The following is a 23,799-nucleotide window of genomic DNA, read 5'->3' on the forward strand; positions in this document are numbered from 1 at the left end:
TATCAGAATGGGGAATTGGACAATGAGACTTATTTGTGCCTATGGTCCCACAGAAGGTTCTACTAAGGTAGAAGTGGAGGAATTTTTTGAGGCTCTAGAGAAAGCTACTGACACAATGAAAAAGGAAAAGTTGGTCATTGTTGGGGATCTAAATAGCAGAGTAGGAAGTGATTGTTAGACATACAAAAATGTTTTGGGAAAATTTGGAGAAAAGAGCAAAGCTAATAATAATGGCAAATACCTGTTGGATTTCTGCTCAGGACATGGACTGATTCACATGGACAAATTCACATGGAGAGAAGAGGCAAGGAATAAGAAAAGTCTCATTGACTATGTTATTGTTGATACTGATGTTTTCTCCCTGGTGCAGGACCCCAGAGTGTACAGAAGATTTGAAATTGTAAGTGATCACTATTTAGTCTTGAGCAGGTTAAAATTGAATTTCATATCGAAAAGAATGATATGTAAGAAAGTTTTAAAGATGAGCAGCTCTCAGACGTGAACTGCAGACTGAAATACACAAAGATTATTGAAGGAAAAATGAAAGAGTTTGAGAACAGGAACCAAACCTTGGAGATTCAGTGGCAAGCCTTGAAGAAAACCATGACTGATTCAGCTAGAGAGGCATGTGGTGAAGTTGTCTGCAAGGATTGAAAAATTAGAACTCCATGGTGGACACAGGAAGTTAAAGAGGCAGTGAAGGAAAAGAAGAAAGCATATCAAAAGTTCCTGGCAAATAAGTCAGCTTGTGCTCTTAGAGAATACAGAGAAAAATGTAAGAAAGCTAAAGAGTGTGAAAAACTAGCTAAACAAAAGTCATGGGAGGACTTTGGCAAGAACATAGAAAATAAATATCAAGAAGGTGGCAAAATATTCTGGAGGTTGTTGAAGAAGCTTAGGAATGGAGGAAAGAGTGCTATAAAAGGAGTTAGAGATGATAAAGGTGACATGAAAACAGGAGAAAAAGTATCCGGAATAAGGGAGAGGAATTGGTGGCGAAGACAGCATCAGCCTGGCCAAAAATTATTGCGATCACTGAGACGTGGTTGACAGAAGGGGATATAACAACAGGAATAGAAGTCGCTGGGTATAGCATTTTTCGTCAGGATAGAAGGGGAAAGCGTGGTGGTGGGGTACTGCTTATGATAAGTGATGACCTATGTCCTCTAAGAGTGGAGACTTTGGAAGGAATTGAGACAAATGATTTTGAAAGCATGTGGTGTGAAGTGGAGGTAGGCAAGACAGTATATTTAGTGGGATGTTGCTACAGACCCAGGAGCACAGAGGATGGGGACCAGGAGATGTTTAGACAATTGAGCGTGGTACCTGCAAGAAAAATTATTGTTATGGGGGATTTTAACCACAGCAATATAAATTGGAGAGACGAAGATGCATGTAGCAATAAGGGAATGGAATTTCCAGAATTCTTGAAGCACAAATGTCTTAGGCAACATGTAAAAGAGGGAACAAGAGGTCCAAGAGTTTTGGATTTGGTTATAGCATCAGAACAGTTGATAATAACTGAGATGACATCTCTCCCACCAGTTGGAGAGAGTGACCATATGGTTTTGACTTGGAAAATGAATAGACATGCAGGAGTATCAAAGAGACGGGAACTTATGTGGAATTATAAAGCAGGTGATTATAATAGTCTTAGACGTCAACTTCGGGAAGTTTCATGGAGGGAGGAATTGGAAGGCCGGGATATCATTAGTGCGTGGGAAATTGTGAAAGAATATTTCTTAGCAGCAATGGCAAGTTGTATACTACGAGTGAAGAAAAGGACACAATTTGGAGTAAAGTGGATGACAAACGATATTAAACAGGAATTGCATGCGAAAAAGAGGCTATGGAAGAGATATAAGGAGACAGGTGAAGAGAGGATGCATGAAGAATATAAGACACAGGCCAGGAGTGACTAGTGTGGTACAGAAAGGGAAACTGGAATATGAGAGGAGGTTGGCCTTAAGATCCAAAGAAAATCCTAGGGAATTGTTTAGCTATGTGGCCAGTAGGAGGAGTAATGACTGTGGAAGAACGATATTGTGGGATAAAAATGGGAATAGAGTGAATGATGCAGAGGACATAGTGGAATTGTTCAATGAACACTTTATTGGAGTATTTCATTCTGGAGGAGTCAGTTTTAATGCTAGAGGGATAGGGCTGGTTCGAGGTTTAGAGGTACAGGAGGAGAGTGTGTTTCAGTTACTGAGTACTCTGGATGTCATTAAAGCTGTGGGACTGGTTGGTATTTCACCACGAGTTTTGAGAGAATGTGCTAGGGAATTGACAGTGCCTTTAATGTGGCTTTTCAATGAAAGTCTGGCTTTGGCAAAGGTGCCCAGGGAATGGAAGAAAGGTAAGATGGTGCCATTGCATAAGGGTGGTAACAGACTGGAAGTGTCTAATTATAAGCCAGTCTGCGTGTCATCAGTAGTTGTTAAGATCTTGGAGAAAGTAGTGAGGGACCGTATACAACATTGGGCAGAAGGGTAATGTTATCTGTGAGAGACAACATGGATTTGTGAAAGGCCGCTCTTGTTTTTGCAATATGCTAGCCTTTTATAATAAAATTACAAGAACATTAGATGAGGGAAAGGCATATACTGCAATTTTCTTAGACTTGGCAAAGGCAGTTGACAGGGTGCGACATGATAATCTGATATTTAAGTTGCAGCACATGGGTCTGGATGTCAGATTGGTCAACTGGATTCAGGATTGGTTGACTGATAGGTATCAGAGAGTTGGTTGTGTATGGTGGAGCAGTTTCAAGGAAGCAGAGGCTTACAAGTGGGGTCCCACAGGGCTCAGTACTAGGAACTATATTGTTTAATCTTTATATCAATGACATTGCCAGGGGATATTTAGTTGTTTGCGAATGATGCAAAGCTAGGGAGGATTATTAGTAATAGTGCAGATGTGGTAGCACTGCAAGAGGATTTGAATAAGCTAGATAGATGGGCAAATGAATGGGGTTGTCAGTTGAATGCAGCAAAATGTAAGGTCTTGAGGTTTGGGAAACATCGATGGGATGCAGCATACTCTATGGGAGGAGTTATGCAGGAGGAAGTAGAGCAGACAAGAGAGATCTGCATTTGATGGTAGATAGAAACCTGAAGTTTAGGGGACATATTGCAAAGGTGGTGAAGGTAGCACAGAGGATCGCTGCAATTATGAGAAGGACACTGACCTGTAGAGATAAGAGGGTTATCATTCCGTTGTATAAGTCTCTGATCAGACCACACTTGGACCATTGTTCTCCGATTTGGTCTCCAGGATTTGAAGGAGATAAATTAACTGTGGAAAGGATACAAAGACAGATGACAAAGATGGTTTCAGGACTGTACAAGGATAGTTACGAGGATCGGCTGAGGAAATGTGGACTGCAGAGTTTGGTGAATAGAAGAAGGAGAGGTGATATGATTGAGACTTTTAAACTGTTGAGAGGTGGTTACAGGGTTGACACTGGGGAGTTCTTTTGCTTGGTTGAACAGCGGGAAGGAGTGATGACAAGAGGCCATCCCTGGAAGTTACGAAAGGAAACTGTGAGCAAGAGGGTGAGGAGTGGTTTCTTTGCGTGGTGGGTGGTTGAACCGTGGAATGCATTGCCTGATGGAGTGGTGAGAGCAAGAACGGTCAATGAGTTTAAGGAGTGGTATGATAGACTTTGTGTTTCTTAGGGGGGATCTCCCCTCGATGAGTCTTGACAGACTTTATGTTCTTAGGAAGGACCTCCCACGATAATTCTTTCGACTCCATGGAGGCCTGAATAATAATAATAATAATAATAAAAGATATCCTTGAAGTATGGAGTAATTACTTTGAAAATTTGCTAAATGAAACAAGCATTGATGAGAGCACAGTGATAAAAAACACTGACCAGGAATGCAGTCAGGAATAGATATCCATACTTGAAGTAGCAAAAGCCATCAAAGGCTTGAAATGTGGAAATGCAGCAGGAGTAGATGATATTCGACCAGAAATGCTGATGTATGGTGGTATAAGTCTTAACAGTAGCTGCACTGCAGAGTTCAGAATGCCTGGACAGAGGGACAAATTCCAGACGATTGGAGTAGAGCTCTCATAGTACCCATATATAAAAAGGGAAATAAAACTGAATGTGAGAATTACAGAGGTATATCCTTACTGAGTGTTCCTGGCAAGATCTATGCAAGTATACTTGAGAAATGGTTGAGAAGAATTGTGGAAGAAAAGGTTGGTGAAGAATAAGCTGGATTCAGGTCAAATAGCAGCTGTCAGGATCAGATCTTCACTTTATGACAAATAGTGGAGAAATCATGGGAATATAACAATGATCTGTATTTAAGTTTTTTCGATTTGGAAAAGGCATATGACAAGGTGCCAAGAGAGAAGCTATTCAATACGCTACAGTTATATGGTGTCAATGGGGCATTATATCAAGCAATACTTAGTCTTTATTTGAGTTGTAAGTCAGCAGTTAGAATTGAAGGAAGTACAGGAAAAACCGGTGTGAGACAAGGATGTACATTATCCCCTCTGTTATTCATAATCTATATGGATCACATTATGAAGGAAAGTGGTATTAAACATGATATCAAAATTGGAGATGTTAATGTCAGCTCTTTGCTTTATGCAGACGATGTTATATTTCTAAATAAACCTGCTACAAGTGTGCAAGATTCTCTGACTAAACTGAATAACTATTGTAATAGATATGGTATGAAGGTCAGCATTAAAAAGACAAAGACAATGAAAATAGGCAGAATCATTGAAAATGTCAACTGTGTTGTGAATGGAGAACCTGTGGAACAAGTAAAACATTTCAGCTACTTAGGCACGATTTTTACTGAAGATGGTAAATTAAATATGGAAATAGACAACAGAATCAACGAAGCTGGTATGGTAGAAAGTCAACTGAATAAATTCATATGGAATAAGAGAGAAATTAGTCGGAATACTAAATTAGCTGTATACAAGACAGCGTTCGAACCAGTTTTAACTTATGGATCTGAGAGCTGGGTTAAAAGTAAAACACTTGACCAAAGACTAGAGACCACAGATATGAGAGTCCTGAGAAAGATTAGAGGCGTGAACAGATGGCATCAATGGCAATATCATATTAAAAACGAGGATATTAGGAAAGAACTTGACATTGTCAGCATCGAGGAATGTGTTAGCAGAGCTAATCTCAGGTGGTATGGTCACTTAAACAGAATGGGCGAGGAAATATTAGCAAAACAAGTGTTCTCTGCCAAGTTGGCAGGAAAACAATCCAGAGGACGACCAAGATATAGGTGGATTGATACGGTACAAAGTGCCTTAGATGATAGAAATATAAGATCTGGTAAGGTTGGAGTCTTGACAAGTAACAGACTTATTTGGAGGAAAATTGTAGATAGGAAGTTAGTATTGATGTAAATTTTTCATGTAGTACTATCATATCCTGTACACCCCTTGAGGGTACATGTCAGTAATTTCATGATGATGATGATGATGATGATGATGAAGTATATTACTGTATATCCTTCTCCTCTGTCCAAGGAAGGAGTCACTTTATTGTTATAAGTAAGTAGATTACTAAAACATGACCTCCCTTTAGCTATCCATCAAAGATAATACCATTGTTGTCAACCCAACTCTGGATCCTAGTTCTCACAAGCTTCTCCAACAACTGAACCACAACACCTGACACATAGCCAAAAGTTTGATGCTTGAGTTTGATCACCTCTTTTATGAAGTGGCACAATCTTGCCCTCCTTCTACTCCTTAGGAACATGACTAAGTGCAAGACTTGTATTAAAAAAATATATCAAGGCAGGTGTCAACTCCCTGGCACATTCCTTCAGAATACGCAGTGATATATTATCACGTCCCACAGCCTTATTTACATCTAGTTTACTCAACTCCCCAAACACCTTTTGCTCACATACAGTCAGTCTCTCCTCCCCATCATCAACTTCTCTCAATCTCTCTATGAAGTCACATTCAAGATTGAAAGATCTTTATGAACTGCTCATTAAGGACCTCCACCACACATTCTGCATCAACTGTCTTTATACATTTTCTCCAATCAATATCATCCTTCCATAATTATTCTTTCTTTTTCTCGCTACATATCGAAAGCACTCGCTAGGATTCTTTTTGGTTTCATTAGCTAACTGCTATTCATACCTCTCTTTAGCTACTCTTACCAACCAAGTCACCCTCCTTGGCTGGTCTTTGTTGACCTCATGAAATTGGTTATTTCAACTTCTCTTATGCTGCCCCCACAATGCCCTTTTTGTCTGTATCACATGCTTAATCTCTTTATTCATCCATCTCACACCTACCTTATTTAACCTTCTCACCCTTGGAATACATTTAGATATCGCATCTACTAGATAGTTTTTGAAAATCCCCCAAGCTGCATTGATCTCTTTTCCAGCTAACTCCTCATTCCATGCTACACCCGCGAGCTGTCTCCTGAGCTCTTCATAACCATCCCCCCCCCCCCCCTTGTAGTTCCACACATACCCTTTTCTCACAGGGGTCCTCGCACTGCTGGCAACCACCCAGGTAATCACCTCATGGTCACTCTCACCAATTGGTGGATGATTTGACACCTCATTTATAATTACATCCTCTGATGAGATGATCAAATCCAAGACCCTTATTCCTTGTGTGTTACATACTGTCTGAGATAGTTATCCCTCAAAAACTCAAGAAACTCATTTTTTTCCGGTTGCTATCTCATCATTCCAGTCAATATTGCCATAATTAAAAAATTAACGATCACCCTTTTCTTATTTGATTGGCTTATTTGACTATACATTTCACTATTACCACCATCCACATTACCTGGTCTATAACAACATCCCACTAAGTATTTGATTCCATTCCCTTCTATCTCGCACCATACTGCCTCAAAACCACTGCCACTATTTCCATCTTGCATCTCTACTTTGTATGGACATAACTTTCTCTATCATCAATAGCACCCCTCCCTTTTTACCCCTTCTATCCCCACGAAACACATCATACCTTTCCATCTCTATTCCTGTCAGGATGTCATCCTCTTCCAACCATGTCTCACTTATTACCGACAATCTTTGGGTGAACAGAGGCAATTAATGCAACCATTTCATCTGCCTTGTTTCTTATACATCTAGCATTTCTATACAAACACAAGAGCTCATTTCTGGATCTACAGCTAGTTCCACTGATACCACTCACTCGATGTGATCTCTCTATGTTCGACTGGAGCCATTTCCTTTTCTGCTTCTTCATTTTAGAACCCTTTTCAATTCCAACTGTTTCCTCTTGATCCCTGGTCATCCCATTCCTTTCCTGCCTACACATGCTCTCACTTCCTCTTGGAGCATCCACCTTTCTCACGCTGTATACCTCTGTCCACCCTGAGCCTCCCCATTTCTCTGCTTCTCTTGCACACCCATTCTCTCATTTTCTATACTCATACCACTCACTTCCCTATTAATATCAACCTCTTCAATCTCTCCTGTCTTACTCTCCTGCTCTTCCACATCACTTCCCTCTCAATCTGATTCATTCTCTCTATTCACTTCTCTACCTATCAGCAGCAGTCTCTCCAAGCGACTCACACCATAACCACTCAAATGCAGTCCATCGCTTCCATACAGCTCACTTCGTCCCTGAAACTCATTCAACACATTAACAAACTGTACTCCCATATCCTCACACATTTCAGCCAGCATATCATTCATAATCCTTGCTCTCCGCAGCCAGTATTTCACATTTCAGCCAGCATATCATTCATAATCCTTGCTCTCCACATTTACTGTAGAATAGAAGACAAACTGCACAATTTTGATCATTGTCTGTAAAATGAGTGTGCTAAGGGCTTCATAATATGGAAACTACTCTAGAGACCAAACATGGGAACTTTTAGTTATTTCAGGTTTTAAGCAGGATAATGAAATTCATCCACCATCTATTAACATTCACAAACATATACGGCCACAGCAAGACTTGAACATACAGGCTGTTGGTTGGAGAGCAGGATGATATTTGAGAGCATATTAAACAGAATGGTGAAAAAATTCATCAAAGGCATTTACTGTCCTTATGGAATGGATGGAGTCTAGTAAACCATGAAAATAATTGTTGCCTTTCTTTAATAAACATTTGTAGCTTGACTACAAAGAAACACATAATCTTACCATCAAACCATGATGCTAACAACTTATGGAAGTGGGCTATTATTATTATTATTAATAATACTATTAATGCTAGATCTCCCAGAATGCCCAGTTTTTTGGAGGCTTAAAAATGCTACTGAAGTGATCTATTGATGCAAGAAAGGGCTAGAGGTGATTGTCAGTCCAAGATAAGAGATGCAAGAGACCTGGCATTGACTGTTGAGCTGAATATCATCAATAATAAATGAAGAGCTATGATCACTTTTCTTCTTTTTTTTTTTTGCGAGAGAAAAAAGACAAAATTGCATTTAGTCTTTTTAATAGTGAAGCATTGATGGTGACGTGACCATCAATGCTTCACTATTAAATTGAAATCGATGTTTATGGCAGCAGTGATAGATAATCTTGAAGCCTGGGATGTGTAAGGACTTTAAGGTTTGAAATATAAGTGGAAGAAATGAAGAGTCCTATCATCACATAGTAAAGCTATGGATCAGGTTTTAGGTCAGTGAGAGGATGTTGTTTATATATAGGAGGAAAAAGTGATAACAGTTTGCTATAACACAGCCTCGCATTAATAGAGAGATGTGAAGAGCATTTTAATGGGAGGCAGTATTACAATTTAGATTGTTGATTCCATGTAATTGTGGACAGCATTTTAAATAAGCACTGGTGACCCAGTTACAAATGGTAAGGTAGACCATATGATGGCAATTTGTTGAGAAACCCTCAATGCCAGATTCTTTCAAATGTCAAGTGCAACAGCACAGGTTTCTCAAAACTTTTAATCACACATGCCAAGAGGTAAGTGATGTAGGTAAGAAGAGTTGCTGCGAATTTTGAGTGGCAGCCTGTTCTGGTGGTCACTGATTAGCAATTAGCTGACAGTTTTTAGGTGATGGAGTTGACTTATGTTGACCTTGGTATAGTTGAAAGCAATTTGCTTTAGTCATCTGTGTACAACTTGTAAGAGAAGAATGATGCCAAAATGATTTGATGCAACAGTGGCATTTGCATTATAGAGAGATGGGAACATGGGTGACCAAAAAATTTCATTCAACGGTTTGTTTGTTTTTTAATTTTTTTTCCCCTCTTAGACTGGCTTTGAATGCTTTTGGAAATGGCTTTGATATTGGAAACGAATTTTCTTCAAATTGAATGGGGAATGTAGGTTCCTCATTCCAACAGGAATAATTTCTCTAACACAATCAGAGAAGTGTTTGAATCTGAAGAGCAGACACAGCAGTTTAACCATGAAAAGTAGGAGTGGAAGCTCAGAGGGTCTTTCGAATTGGCATTGTAATGCCAAAGGATAAGGCTAAGATTGGCAAAGGGAACAAGGATCTGCTAAAGAAGAGATTATGGTCTGAGTTATTACTGACAGGAAAGGTAACCTCAACAGTATACCTAGAAGGAGAAATGGCTATGACCAGACTTAGTGTTAGGTGAGTAGAGAGGATTATCTTATATTCTGGTTTGGAAACGAACAATTTGCATTGTTTATTTTGATTTTGATCATAAGTCTTATTTGCTTAAACAGATACTTCATCCTCTCTTCTAGCTTTTCAACAGGATATTAAAGTTGCAAAGGACAATGACTTCAAAGTTTCTGTAATTGTGAACGGAAATCATGCTTCGGAATAAGAAGTCAAATAGGTCAGAGTAATTTTCGCAATTGGAAGAATGGTAGAAGGCAGCAAATGAATAATACTTTACAGGGCAAACAAACCGTAAGTTTTAAAAAAAATCAAAACAAGGAGACTGCACCTTTGCAGTTAGCTTGTTTTGATTTCCTGTGACTACCACTTGATTACCACTTGGAGTGGAAGGTATCATGCAGATTGGTGCCATTTGGGCAGTTAAGTTGATGTAGTTGGTGAAGGTTGCAATTTGGAGTTCAATCAAAAACAGGTTGTCAAGTTTGATTGTTGGTATGTAGTAGTGTATTTTTTTATGACTCGCACCCTATAAAAGGTTGTAAATTTATAATGCTTAAACACAATGAGTAAATAAAGGATTTATTTTTATTTTTTTATATAATCCAGAAATTCCACACTCTTAACATGAAACTTTTTGAAGCCACTTCAGGCCTTCAATAAATGGATCCATTATCACAAACCAGCTCATGAAATTCTTTTTCCAACTAAAGACAACTGCAAACAATACCCATGGTTGAATTTGAACCCACATCCTAGTTGGAGAGCAGGTATGTTAACTGTTCAGCTAACCAAGCTGGCACATTTTTAAATTGTTTGTCGAACTGGAATCTTTTTCTTCTTTGAGTGCCATCTCCTATCGGAGGTCGGCGACCACCTTGGCAATTTTGAGCTATCCTCAGCTACTCTGAGCAGTCTCTCAGAGCTCATGTCAGTCCACTGTCTGATGTCTGCCAGCCAACATTTTCTTAGTTTTCCTTGTCTTCTTCCATTTATCTTCCCTTTTATAATCAACTGAAGTATCTCATATTTTTCATTACGAAGTAGGTGACCAAGATATACAGTTTTCTTCTTTTTGTGGTATCTAAAAGTTCACGTGATTTTCCCATTTGTTCCAGTACTTCCTGATTGAATGTTTCTTGCTGTACATGGAATTTTTAACATTCATCTGTATAACCACATCTCAATGGGTTCAAATCTTTTTATTGATGTTGTCTTCAAGGTCCAAGTTTCTGCACCATACAGCAGTACAGACCATACATAGCATTTAACCATGCTTGTTATAGTCACATGAGATCTCAACTATCTGTCTTAAAGTGAAAATCTGATCCTCACACCCTTGTCTTACAAGCTCTAAATTTAAACTGTGGTTATAAAGTGTTGAGTTCATCAAGAGAAAATTGTTTCTTGCCATTTCAATTCTAACTTTTATTTCCATTTCTGGATTGCAATCTTCATTTAACCAGCATCCAATATATTTAAACTTTGCCACTCTTTCTATTTGTTTCCCATTTAAAGAAAGTGCTGAATTAAGAATCAGCTTCTTTCTTATCACCCATGAATTTAGTTTTGGTGATATTTATTTTTAATCCCATTTTTCACTCTCTTCATTCACTAATTCCAGAAGATTTTGAAGATCTGAATATTGTCAGCCCGGAGAGCTGTGTCTTGGAGAGCAGTCTCTCCAAGCGACTCACACCATAACCACTCAAATGCAGTCCATCGCTTCCATACAGCTCACTTCGTCCCTCAAACTCATTCCACACATTAACAAACTGTACTCCCATCTCCTCGCACATTTCAGCCAGAATATCATTCATAATCCTTGCTCTCCGCCTCATTTCACCACAATCATACCTAGGCAACACACTGACCACCCTTCTTGTCACACTATTCTCCTTTATCTTTCCAAGCAGTCTCCTGACATTCATTTTGACATGCTCTTTGTTCTCTCTCAAATCATTTGTACCAATTAATACAATTAACTCTTTTGCTCGTTCCCGCTTCATATTCAATGCCTCAATCACTCTACTCATTTTACCGCCTGGAAAACATACCTTGTGCATTTTATCCTCTAGCACACCTTTAATAATGGAGTTACCATACAACGCCACTCGCTCATCTTTTGTTAACTCTTTCATGCCATTATGATTTATTTTAATAGTTTTGACCTGAATTCTCTTAATTTCATTCCGCATCCATTTCATTTCTTGCTTCATCCAATCCAATTCACCTTCCGAACCTCGCGACACATTCACTCTATCATTAAATCTTTCTAACTTTCTAACTCTCGACATCCTCTTCTCACTTTCCCTCTCATTCATCCTTCTTTGTTTCCGTACTTTCGGTCCAACATACGTCCAACTTTCACTATCATTCTTCTCACTTTCACTCTCACATATCTTTCTTTGTTTCCGTACTTTCGGACTAACATGTGTCCAACTTTCGCTATCATTCTTCTCACTTTTACTGTCATTCATCTTTCTTTGGTTCAGTACTTTCGTTCCAACATGCGTCCAACTTCCGCCATCAGTCATTCTTTTTTCGCTATCATTCATTCTTTCGATTTTTTTTACTTGCAATTTCTGCATCACGCCATTTCTACTTTCATTCGTTCTCTCAATTTCGTTTCTTTCCGCCTCACTTTCGTCCCTTTTAACATCCATTACGGTTGTCAAATCGCTCTTTTTCTTTTTTCCTGATTTTTTAACATTTTTTCTCTTTCAAACGTGCACTCGCGACACAATCGTTACTAGCACTTTCTGTCATCAACTTCATATTCGCATTCATCAATTCCTCGTTCAGGTCACATTTCGCACACACCCTTCTTCCATCCGCACTAAACATCCACAAATCATTTATGTAATCGAAGGAATACATATAACAGACCTCACACTTAACGAACCGACTGAAATCCAAATTAAAATCATGGAATGACAATGCCGCCGCCATTTTTTTTTTTTTTCTCTGCAGGTTACTAGGTCTAATATTAACATTTTCATATTTAGTTTAAGCAAGGAAAAAAAAACCCACACTAATAATATCGGTAGCGTACAATGTTTACAGTCGCTCTTACTTAAACAATTACGCATATATACTTAATTATTCCTAGTAAAACTTATCTGAATCAGGAGCTCTTCAAAACATGTCCATAGCGCTTGACCCACTAGTTTTTTTGGAATAAGATTTGAGAACATAAAAGAGCCTCTCTTGTTCCCAAACCATTTCTAAAGCCGAATTGGGTATCATCACTGATGTTGTCTTCACATTTTCTGTTCATTCTTTTTTGAATTATTTTCAGAAACATTTTGAGAACACAACTCATTACACTGATCATTCTGTAGTCATTACAAGATCTCACATTTGTTTTTTAGGTAGAATGATGAAGGTCGACAGTAACCAGTCTTGAGGGATTATGCCTGTATCATAGATCTTATTAAATAACTTTACTATTATATTAATGTTGTCACCTTCTAATAACTTTACTATTTCTGTTGGTGTTCTATCCAGGCTTCAGCATTTACCATTTTTAGCTGAGTTCAGTGCACATTCTACCTCTGATCTTAGAATGCATGGCGCTTCCATCTGTTCATAAGTATTTTCTGGGTTCTGTCTGTTATCAGTAAAGAGTTCTTCTATATATTTCACCCATTCTTGTATTTTCTCATCCTTTTTGGATAGTATTTCTCCCTTTTTGTTTCGAAGGATATGTAGTTGTTTTTTCTTAAATATACTTGAGGTCTCTTTCAGCTTTTTGTGTAGATTAAAATTGTCATGTTGTCCTGTAGAATTTCTATTTCTTTACATTTTTCTTTCATCCAGATATCTTTTGCTTCTTTGATCTCGCATTTAATAATTTTCTGAACCTCTTTATATTTTGTTGGACTATGATTTTTATATGATCTGCGTTGATCCATGAGAGAAAGAATTAATCAGTTATCCAATCTTTCTATTTTATTGCTCTATAAGGACCCAAGATATTGGTACATTTCTCTATGAAGACAGATTTTAATTTGTCCTATGATTGATCAACCCTCATGAGGTCATCATTCTTGATAAGTGCTAGCTGTTGATTCAGATCCTGACTCAATTTTTTTCTTATCTCTGGGTTTTTTAATTTTCCTAAATCAAACCTTTTTTGTTGATGTTTCTTAAGTATAGCTTTCAATCTAATTTTTAACTCTACCACCAATAGATTAGGATCAGAAGCAATATCTGGAATATGAAAGAAATTTTTTCTGTGAGATTTTTTTTGAGAGGCTGATATTTTTTCTTTAAACTGCAATAATAATACTATATTTCCTTGTGTTTTTCTGTCATATTTGGTGTTTCATGGATGAAAAAAAAAGAAAAAAAAAACAGCAAGAGAGACATGCAGTGAGAGGAGATATATCCTAGGACATGTTGCTCATACACAAAATGTTCATACTCTCTGTATGGACATGTTACCCATGCAGAGATTATCTGGTAACTCATGTCCTCCCTCCAGGCACAATCTGGCAGCATAGATGGCAGCTGGATTATATACCAGATGATTAGGAAGCTCCCCAATATGTTGCCATCAGTTTTAATCCCATATATTATCTGATAGCTAACCTGTGGAACTGCATTTTTTTGTTGTACCTTCAAAAATATGAAAAGCTCCCGATCTTTACAGTACGAGGGTGGTCTGAAAAGTTTTTGGCCTCGACCATAGATGGCAACATTATCGGGAAGATTTTTTTTTTCTAAATTGGTACATCTGTCATGGGAAATTCCAAGTCATTCTATCAAGAAGTCTGTTTTATACAGCTGTCTGAAGTAAAAGTGTTGTCTGTATTCCTTCAAATGGATAAAATTTAGTATCATGCGATTATAATGTTCGTTGTAAAAGAAATTCATTTGAAGTTCATAAAAGTTTACGGGCACTCTCCACCTTCATTTTTGACGATTAAGAAATGGGCTGCAGAGTTTAAACATGGCCAGTATGCCTTGAAGGTGATCCATGTGAAGAACATCCAAAAAGTGTAACAACACTGGAAATCATTGATCAAGTGCACAATATGGTATTGGATGACCGGTGAGTCAAAGTGCATGAAACTGCTGACACTATAGGCATTTCAAAAGAACTTGTAGGATATATTTTACATGAAGAATTGCATATGCAAAAGCTTTGCACAAGATGGGTGCTGCACTTGCTCAAATCAGATCAAAAACACACTCACATGAAAATCTCTGAATAGTGCTTGGAGCATTTTAACAAAAATAAAATTGATTTTGTGCCTCAATTTATTACTATAGATGAGACTTGGATTCACCATTACACACCAGAATCCAAACAGCAGACAAAATAGTGGACAGAAGCCGGTTGTTCAGTGCCAAAGAAGACAGAGTCGGTTCCATCAGCAGGAAAGGTCATGGTGTTTTGGGCTGCTAAAGGCATTTTGTTTATTAATTATCTTGAAAAGGATAAAACAATACATACATCTTCATGGCCCACCTTTCCTAATTGGGTTGTGGGGGAAGCAGCTGCAAGAGGAACTTCCAATGATCATGATCCTCTGCCACCAAGCTCAGGTGTTCTGGTGGGACTCCCAAACGTGCCCACCCAAGGTTTTGGATATAATCTATCCAGCGAGTCCTCAGCCTTCCACATGGCCTGCCACCCACTGGCTTGGCAAAGAGGGCCTGCTAGGGAAGCCTTTCTTGTGACATTCTGATCAGGTGCCCGTACCAAGGTATCTCTCAACACAGAGAAGCAACGGCTGAGGATTGAGGGTTTCCCAAATTGCAGAGCTTCTGACTCTGTCGAGTCTTCTCAGCCCTGCAACCCCTCAAAGGAACCTCATTTCAGCTGCTTAGATTCGTGTCTGCATTCTTTCAGTCATTATCTAACTCTCATTACCATAGGTGAGAATAGGGATAGACGGTATTGCTGGCTGAAGACAGCCAGCTTTGCCTTCTGGCTTAACTCCCGCTTCAATACTACTAAATGAACAAGCTCCCGCAATATTGCGCTTGCTGAGCCAATCTGAGTATCTACCTCTACATCTGACTTTCCATCATTCGTGAATATGGACCCAAGGTATTTAAACTTCTCCACCTGCCTCAATGGGACTCCACTCACATGTAGAGTGCATTGGGATGGTTGTCTTGAGACCACAAATGTTTCAGTTTTGGTCACACTGATCTTCATTCCAGCTTCTGCACAAACAGCTACAAACCTATCCAGGGTCAGCTGGAGGTCATCTGTGGAAGAGCTAAGCAGAACTAGGTCATCTGCAAAAAGCAGACATCCAATTCTGACACACTCACTGCCTCGGCTGTGCCTATCAATCCAGTCCATAAATATAATGAAAAGGAGGAGTGACAGAACACACCCTCAGCAGAGGCAATGGAGACTGTGAAAGGTTCAGACTTTTTGCTGTTTACCCTGACACAAAACTCTGGGCATTCATACAGGGACTTGATGGCAGCTAATTGTTGGCCATCTACTCCATACTCCAGTACTACTTGCCAAAGCTTATCCCAAGGAACCCGGTCATATGCCTTCTTCAAGTCCACAAAACATGTGTAGACATTCTTGGCATATTCCGAAAATTTCTCAGAGACTTGCCTTAAAGATTTGGTCAGTTGTGCTTCTACCAGGACGAAAGCCACATTGTTGTTCTTCCTGTAATTTTGACTAAACTATGCTCCTGCACCTTCTTTCCAAGCACCTAGCATATACTTTCCCAGGCAAGCTGAGCAGAAAAATGCCATGGTAGTTGCTGCAATCTCTCTGTTCCCCCTTCTTGAAGACTGGTATTATTATGCCTGTCTGCCATTGCTTTGGTGCTAGCCTAGATATCCAAGCAGCCTGACACACTCGAGTCAGCCAAAGAATGCCATCTCGATTTAAGGCTTTTAGCATTTCAGGCCGAATTTCATCATCACCAGCAGCCTTGCCCGATTTTAGCGATTTTATTGCTAAATGGACCTCTTCTGCTGTGAGACAAGTCATTGCCCCGATCTGCACCTCTTGGATGTCCACAACTGCTGGGCCACCTGGGTTAAGCAGGCTCTCAAAGTATTCCCTCCATCTGTGGAGGATATCCCTCTCAGTTGTTAAAAGTGCACCATAATTGCCTTGCTGTGCACGATTTCCTCCCTCGAAGGCAGTGGATGGTCTGCCAGAATACTCTGTTTGCATTTGCATAGGATGAGTCTAATCTTTCTCCAAAGGATTCCCAAGCTTTCTGCTTTGCTGTCTTTACTGCGTCCGCAGCAGCTTTTCATGCCTCAGCATATCGGAATCTCATCTCAGGTGACTTGACCCTAAGCCATGTTAGGTAGGCCTCCTTTTTTGCCTAGACAGTTTTTTGGACCTCTTGGTTCCACCAAGGTGTCCTTTTCTCTGCCAGTCGCCACGCCGAGCCGCTTTCTGCCACAGCATGAGAGTGCAGAGCCAGTGACAGCGGTTCTGAACAGCTCCCACTCCTCCTCAACATCTGCAGTATGCTTGGGAATCTCTTGAACCTGGAGGAAATGTCATCTTCAAAATTCTTCCTCACAGCCTCATTTTCCACTGCCTCCCATTTCATGCGGTATAGTGCTTAGGCCTACCAAAATTGATGGTAGCATCTGGTTTCTGAAGCCGTAGAGTGCAGACAACAAGGTGGTGGTCTGTTGATGATGCCGAAACCTGAACTCCTGCTTTGGGATAAAACAATAACTGGGGAACATTATTCCGATCTTTTAACCAGATGAAACAGATATAGAATTAGATGAAAAAATTCATGAGAAAAGACTCAATTTGCAGAAAGAAAATCATCTTTCATCAGGACAATGCACCTGCCCACAAAGGTGTTTTGGCAGTGGGAAAATTAAGGGCTCTACACTATGAATTTTAGGAATATCCACCCTATTCTCCAGATATGGCTCCCTCTGACTTCTATCTCTTCCCAAAACTAAAACTCTTCCTTGCTGGTCAGCGTTTTTCTTTGAATCAACAGGTGATTGCAGTTGTAGAGGGGTATTTTTCAGATCTTACTGAGAACCACTACAGGGATGGGATAATGGCGCTGGAGCATCACTGGAATAAATGTATTGGTCTTAAGGAAGATTATGTTGAAAAATAAAAATAATTTTGAAATTATAAATTCGCTTTTTCATTGTTAGGTGATGTTAGGTTGATGCTTTAATGGTATCAATGTATGTTTGAGGAGAGGGATGCAGAAACCTTGAACGCCTGCTTTGGGCACTAAACAAAAAATGGTATCTGCTAAAGAAAGTCTCCAACCAGCAGGGTAGTGATGTTTCACTTGCTCATGAATGTCTTCTATCAACTAGTATGCCAAATTGTCATTTCCATCTTTTTTGGTGAGATATCCCTTGTCATCAGAAATATTTGGTAATAATGCCAGAGTCTCTTTGGTGGAAACAGAACACATCTTAAGAAGACAATGGTGACTTGAGAGGCAGTACACTTCACCAGCACACTAACACATTATATTTACACCTTCAATACAAATCTAAACTACAGACTAATATATAAAACTTGTTACATCAAACTTGTACAACAACTAGTTTAAATCAAACTTAGTCAGAGAGCCAATACTGAAAATTTATTTCTTTATTTGCAAAATAATTCATAACATCTAATGTAAACCTGATATATTGAAAGTTAAATTTTGATAGGCACCAGAATCAATAATATTTTTGACTATATTTATTTCAGAGAACCAGTCCCTGCAGACACGTTCTTTTAAGTAAATAGTGTCTTTTAGCTTGTAAACTTAATAATTAATTTTTGTTACTGCAGACTCACCTCAGCAAGATTTTTTAAAGTGGATTTATCCCATTGTTCCTTGGCCATTTCAGACATCAGATTAAGTATCTGTGGAGATGGAGGTGTTGTAATATCTAAGTATCTTTCAAGTGCTGTTCTAAGAGAACATGGCGGCAATCTTCTAAATATTTCCCATTTTTTCTCTGAAACATAAATAAGCGTATATGCATATATAAATATTATTATTAACTTCATTAGGATGCCATGTAGACTTAGAACTTACTGTATAAGTGTAAGCTAATCATGAACAATTTCTGTCACACCTACAAATGTTTATTCACACATACTGGTGTATAACAGCTCAAATAACCTCTCTTGTATGCATATCCCCACCAAAAAAAAGAAATATGACTGTGATGCACTCAAAATTTTTGTAATGCACTCAGTACAGCTTTTGGCAATCCATAGAATTTATATCGATGCTATTCCAAAAAAGGAGATAAGCGAATCATCAAACTACTGACCAACTGCCATCAGCTCAATCCTTGTCAAAATAGTGAAAAATGTTATCAATAAGTCACTACTTTATTACTAAAGGTCCATAAGTTAATCAGTAACCACCAACATGGATTCTGCAATTCAAAATCTTAGGTAGATATCTTAACCTACTTCACCCACCAATGGACAGCTGCCATAGACATGTTTGCAAGAATTTCTTGCAATAAATTTCTTACAAGAATAGAAGACATAAAACTAGCTTCTACAGACATCATGATGAGCTTTGACATTGTCCCTCTCTCTCTTGATGAATATCCCTCACAATCAGACAGCACAAATTCTAGCCCAAAAATCTGTCATCAGACATCATCATTATTATTATTATTAACATTTGACATCCATAGATTCAGAGACTCATCATTGGAGGTACACACCATTGCACAGAATGCTCATTTAACCATGCTAGAAACTGATTCAGTGTCTACACTCACAATGCACTCAGGCAGTGCATTCCACTTAACAACCACTCTTTATGCAAAGAACTGCTCCTCACTCTTCTGCTCACACCCTCTTTATACAATTTCCAGCAATGGCCTCTTATTCTACCCATCTTTTCCCATTCTATGAAAAATCTCTTCCATGTCAACCTGATAACAACCTCTGACTGGGGGGAGATATGATTGAGCTTATATGTCTCAATCATATCTCCCCCCTCTCCCCTCTTCCTTCTATTCACGAGGCTGAGCAACTTACATTCTTACAAACTGAGAACCACTTGACCTGGTTGGAAGAGTGGTTAGCGTATCTGCTCTCCAGCCAAAAGCCTGTGGGTTCAAATCCCTCCGTGGTCATGGATGTTTGTGATTGTCTGTGAAAATACTAGTAGTAGTAATGATTGACAGTAGTTGGCTTTGGTGTAGTTGCTGTTTATTCTAGTTGGGTGACAGAGAGTTGTAGAGTAGGCCAATGTACACACCATAAGCTCAAACTGCAGCTCCTACATGTACACGTGGACTCTCTGATACTATAATGGTATATTAGTGCTTTCATGCAATTTTTGTAAAAAAAATTTTTGGCCGAGTTTTTAACGTATCCACTCTCCAGTCAAAAGGCTGCAGGTTTGAATCCTGCCACTGGCATGGATGTTTGTGAGTGTCTGTGAAAATACTAATGGTGGTGGTGGTCAGCAGTAGATGGCATTGGTGCAGATGATGAAGGTAGTTACGGGTGGTGGATTTAATATTAATTAATTTGCTGAACAAAATACAACTTTCATGTAAATAATTTGCAAAATTGGTGGAGTGGTGGAGATGGAGAGTTGTACAGTAGGTGCACTCCTATGTGCACTCAATGAGTCTTTGGACTCCCTGGAGGTGTTACGTAATAATAATAATAAAAACTGATCCTGCAGTACACCATTCGTAACCTTTCTCTTTTGGGATGCCACACCCCATGTACAACTTTCTGATACCTATCTGACAGCCTGTTACTGATCCAGCTCAGAATCCCATCTGTTTCAATTTATTTAACACCTTTTGTGTCGCAACTTATCAAAAGCTTTTGCAAAATCCTAGTACTCCACTGTATTATGCATCATCTCCCCTGTCCAAGGTATTTGTCATCTTGTTATAGTACATAAGTAAGTTAGTGAATCATGATCTCCCCTTAACAAATCCATGCTGACAACCACAGAGAATACTGCTGTTATCAACCCATTTCTGTATCCTACCTCTCACTAATCACCACCTTTATGCTAGGTAACAATTTTACCCTCATTCCGCTCCCTTGGAACCTGTGCTGTTGTAAGGATCTTATTAAACAGGCATGCCAATGCTACTGCCAATTCCCTGGAATTCCCTTAAGATGCATGGTGATATGTCATCAAATGTTATCACCCTATTGGCATCAAGGTTATTTATTTCCTCAATGGCTCCTGCTCACTCACAATTAGGCCATCCTCTCCTGTATTCTGTACACTTAATATCCTCATGATTCCACTCTGATCAGGATGAAACACCCTTATCAATTGATCACTGAATACCTCAATTATGTCTTCTGCAGCAGTTACCATTCTACCACTTTCATCAGTTAACATCATCTTACCATGATCATTCTTCCTTATACTTGCCACATAACCAAAAAACTCTTTAGGGTTTTTCTTTGCCTAATGTGCCAATTTCTGCTCATAATCTACTTGTTTTCCTTACTAACTGAGTCGCTCTTCTAACAAAGTGGACTTATTCCACAACTTGCAATAAATTTGCAATCACATCTGGATACTTCACTTGAAAGGATAAAGTACACAAATGAGTGGAATGAGTGGCAGTGGGTTCACCACTATCAGCAAACCCAGCCAACTGTTATCTTGCACATTTGGAAGATACAATCTTCTCTCTTAACCCAAAATCTGACTAAGGTATGTAGATGATGTCTTTATGGTCCGCAGTTACACAGAACTCTATTAATTTCTACAAAAATTCAATGCCCTACTTTCACATATTATGTTCACACTAGGAAAAGAGTCACTATAAGAAATCTCCTTTCAAGATGTACACATTCAGTGGAAAGAAGATGGATCCATTTCCACATCAGCCTACCAAAAAGCAACTTTTACAGGTCACTATATCCACAATACATCAGTCCACCATCCATCTCAAAAAATATAGTGGTATTAAATCCTAGTGTCTCTACCGCTTAAATAGGAATGAAATAATAAAGATAAACTAGACACTTTAAATAACAAGGTCAATGAACTCATGACCAAAGACAAAGAAAATCAAATAAATAAATACTGCGAGGAACTTGAAAATTATAATAAAACTGGGGATACTAGAAACACCTTTCAAATGATAAATTATATCTGTCACCATAAAACAAAAAGAAGTGGAAATATTGTTACACATGACAAAAACGGTAGACAGCTATCAGTAAATTCGAACTTGATGAGAGAATGGAGAAACTACTTTCAAGAATTACTGAATGTTGATAATCCCCAACATTCAAGTCAGTTAGCAGACCCGCATCTAACCTTCACTCTACCAATAAATTGTGAAGACTTCACTGAAAAGGAACTAAAAATAGCAATAGATCAAACCAAAGCAGGAAAGTCCCCAGGGATTGACGGAATTAGAGCAGAAGCTTTCAAAAATGCTGGGCATAATATATATTCCAATCTCCTTGCCATAATGAATCAAGCTTGAAACACTGGAATAATACCTCAACAATGGAAACAAGGCCTTATTTTCCCTATACCCAAAAAGGGCAGTCTCGATAGAATGGATAACTACAGAGGTATTATATTACTTTGCTATCAACCATAGTTAAAATCTACAATAGGATGATACTCAATAGAAACAGAACCTTACTTAACACCACTTTTAAGGAAAAACCAAGCTGGATTTCTAAAAAAACGATGTACAATAGAACAGATACATTACATTGCATCAGAAGAATCGCAGATGGTTCACATGATAAAAACTTACCACTCATTTTAACCTTTAGAGACTTCAAAAAAGTTTTGGACTCCATTAATAGAGAAGCAATGTTTAATCTAACAGATAAGCTTAGGTGTTGATGATTATTCATGACTTATTTTTCATGATGTTAACAACACCATACACACTTTTATCACAAAGATGTTTTATTAACGCTCATATTTCACTGATTTTCAACTCAGCATCATCAGAGCAGAACACATTTATATACGCGACAGTGAGTGAGTGAAATTATATAATTGCAAAAGACAAAAGATCTAAAGTCCTATTTTTGGCGCCTTCTAAAGGGGTAAAAAAAAAAAGCAGCTATCCAGGAGTTTTTCTTAGGATAACCATCTCCCAAATTTTTGGCAAATTAATGCAACCATATTTGTTAAGGTTGGGAGAATTCTTCAAAGCCATTGCTGACTCAAAAAATAATCTTTCAGATCTATAACGACTCCTAAATAGCACATTCGTTTTCCTCCATCTAATCCTGTGTGAAGGAGAGTCCAAAGCGTGGTCTGCCAGTCCCAACTTGCCATAGTAATAGTAGCGAATGTATCTTTCATGTTCTTCCAGGCAGATGTTCACTGATCTTCCTGTTTGCCCATAATAGGCCAAGTCACAGTCACAAGGAACTAGCACACCCAGGAGTGTATGAAGTTCCTTGTGACTGTGACTTGGACTCTCCTTCACACAGGATTAGATGGAGGAAAACGAATGTGCTATTTAGGAGTCGTTATAGATCTGAAAGAATATTTTTTGAGTCAGCAGTGGCTTTGAAGAATTCTCCCAACCTTAACAAATATAGTTGCATTAATTTGCCAAATATTTGGGAGATGGTTATCCTAAGAAAAACTCCTGAATAGCTGCTTTTTTTTTTTTTTTCCCCTTTAGAGGGTGCCAAAAATAGGACTTTAGATCTTTTGTCTTTTGCAATTATATAGTTTCACTCACTCACTGTTGCATAATGTGTTGTGCTCTAATAATGCTGCGTTGAAAATCAGTGAAATATAAGTGTTAATAAAACATCTTTGTGATAAAAGTGTGTGTGGTGTTGTTAATGCTGTGAAAAATAAGTCATGAAGCAATGTTTAAAATACTCTGCTTCTATGGTCTACCCTCAAAACTCATACAAGCAATCTCAGCACCTTATAAAGATTACAATGCTACAGTAATCTTTAAAACAGAAACATCTGAATCATTTCCAGTGACAACAGGAGTCCTGCAAGGTGATGTACTAGCACCTTATTTGTTTTTAATATGCTTGGATTACATCTTCCGGACCATCAACACAGAAGATCTTGGTTTTAACATTAAAACATCCACCCACATCCACCCATGCAAATAACTGATCAGCTTTGCTGACGATGTTGTACTTATTGATACAGAACCAACAAATGCACAAAAACATCTCAGTCTACTAGAGGCACAGGCTAAACTTATTGGTCTGCAGATCAACATCCAAAAGTCCAAAGTATTTTCAATAGGTTGTGAAAACT

General features: G+C 38.6%; 1 protein-coding gene across 1 annotated transcript in view; it reads right to left on the reverse strand.

Moving 5' to 3' along the window:
- Nucleotides 1-23,799, reverse strand: part of LOC150107076 (nitric oxide synthase, inducible-like) — a 317,964-nt gene that overhangs the window by 44,448 nt on the left and 249,717 nt on the right. Inside the window, exon 14 of the mRNA XM_090391607.1 lies at nucleotides 18,363-18,526. Coding sequence (XP_090247733.1) covers nucleotides 18,363-18,526 — 164 coding nt within the window. The remainder of the gene's footprint in view (nucleotides 1-18,362; nucleotides 18,527-23,799) is intronic.

Source organism: Typopeltis vanoorti, chromosome 4 (assembly GCF_054136105.1).
Source record: "Typopeltis vanoorti isolate ZY-2024b chromosome 4, IOZ_Tvanoo_1.0, whole genome shotgun sequence".
In the NCBI taxonomy this organism is placed as follows: Eukaryota; Metazoa; Arthropoda; class Arachnida; order Uropygi; family Thelyphonidae; genus Typopeltis; species Typopeltis vanoorti.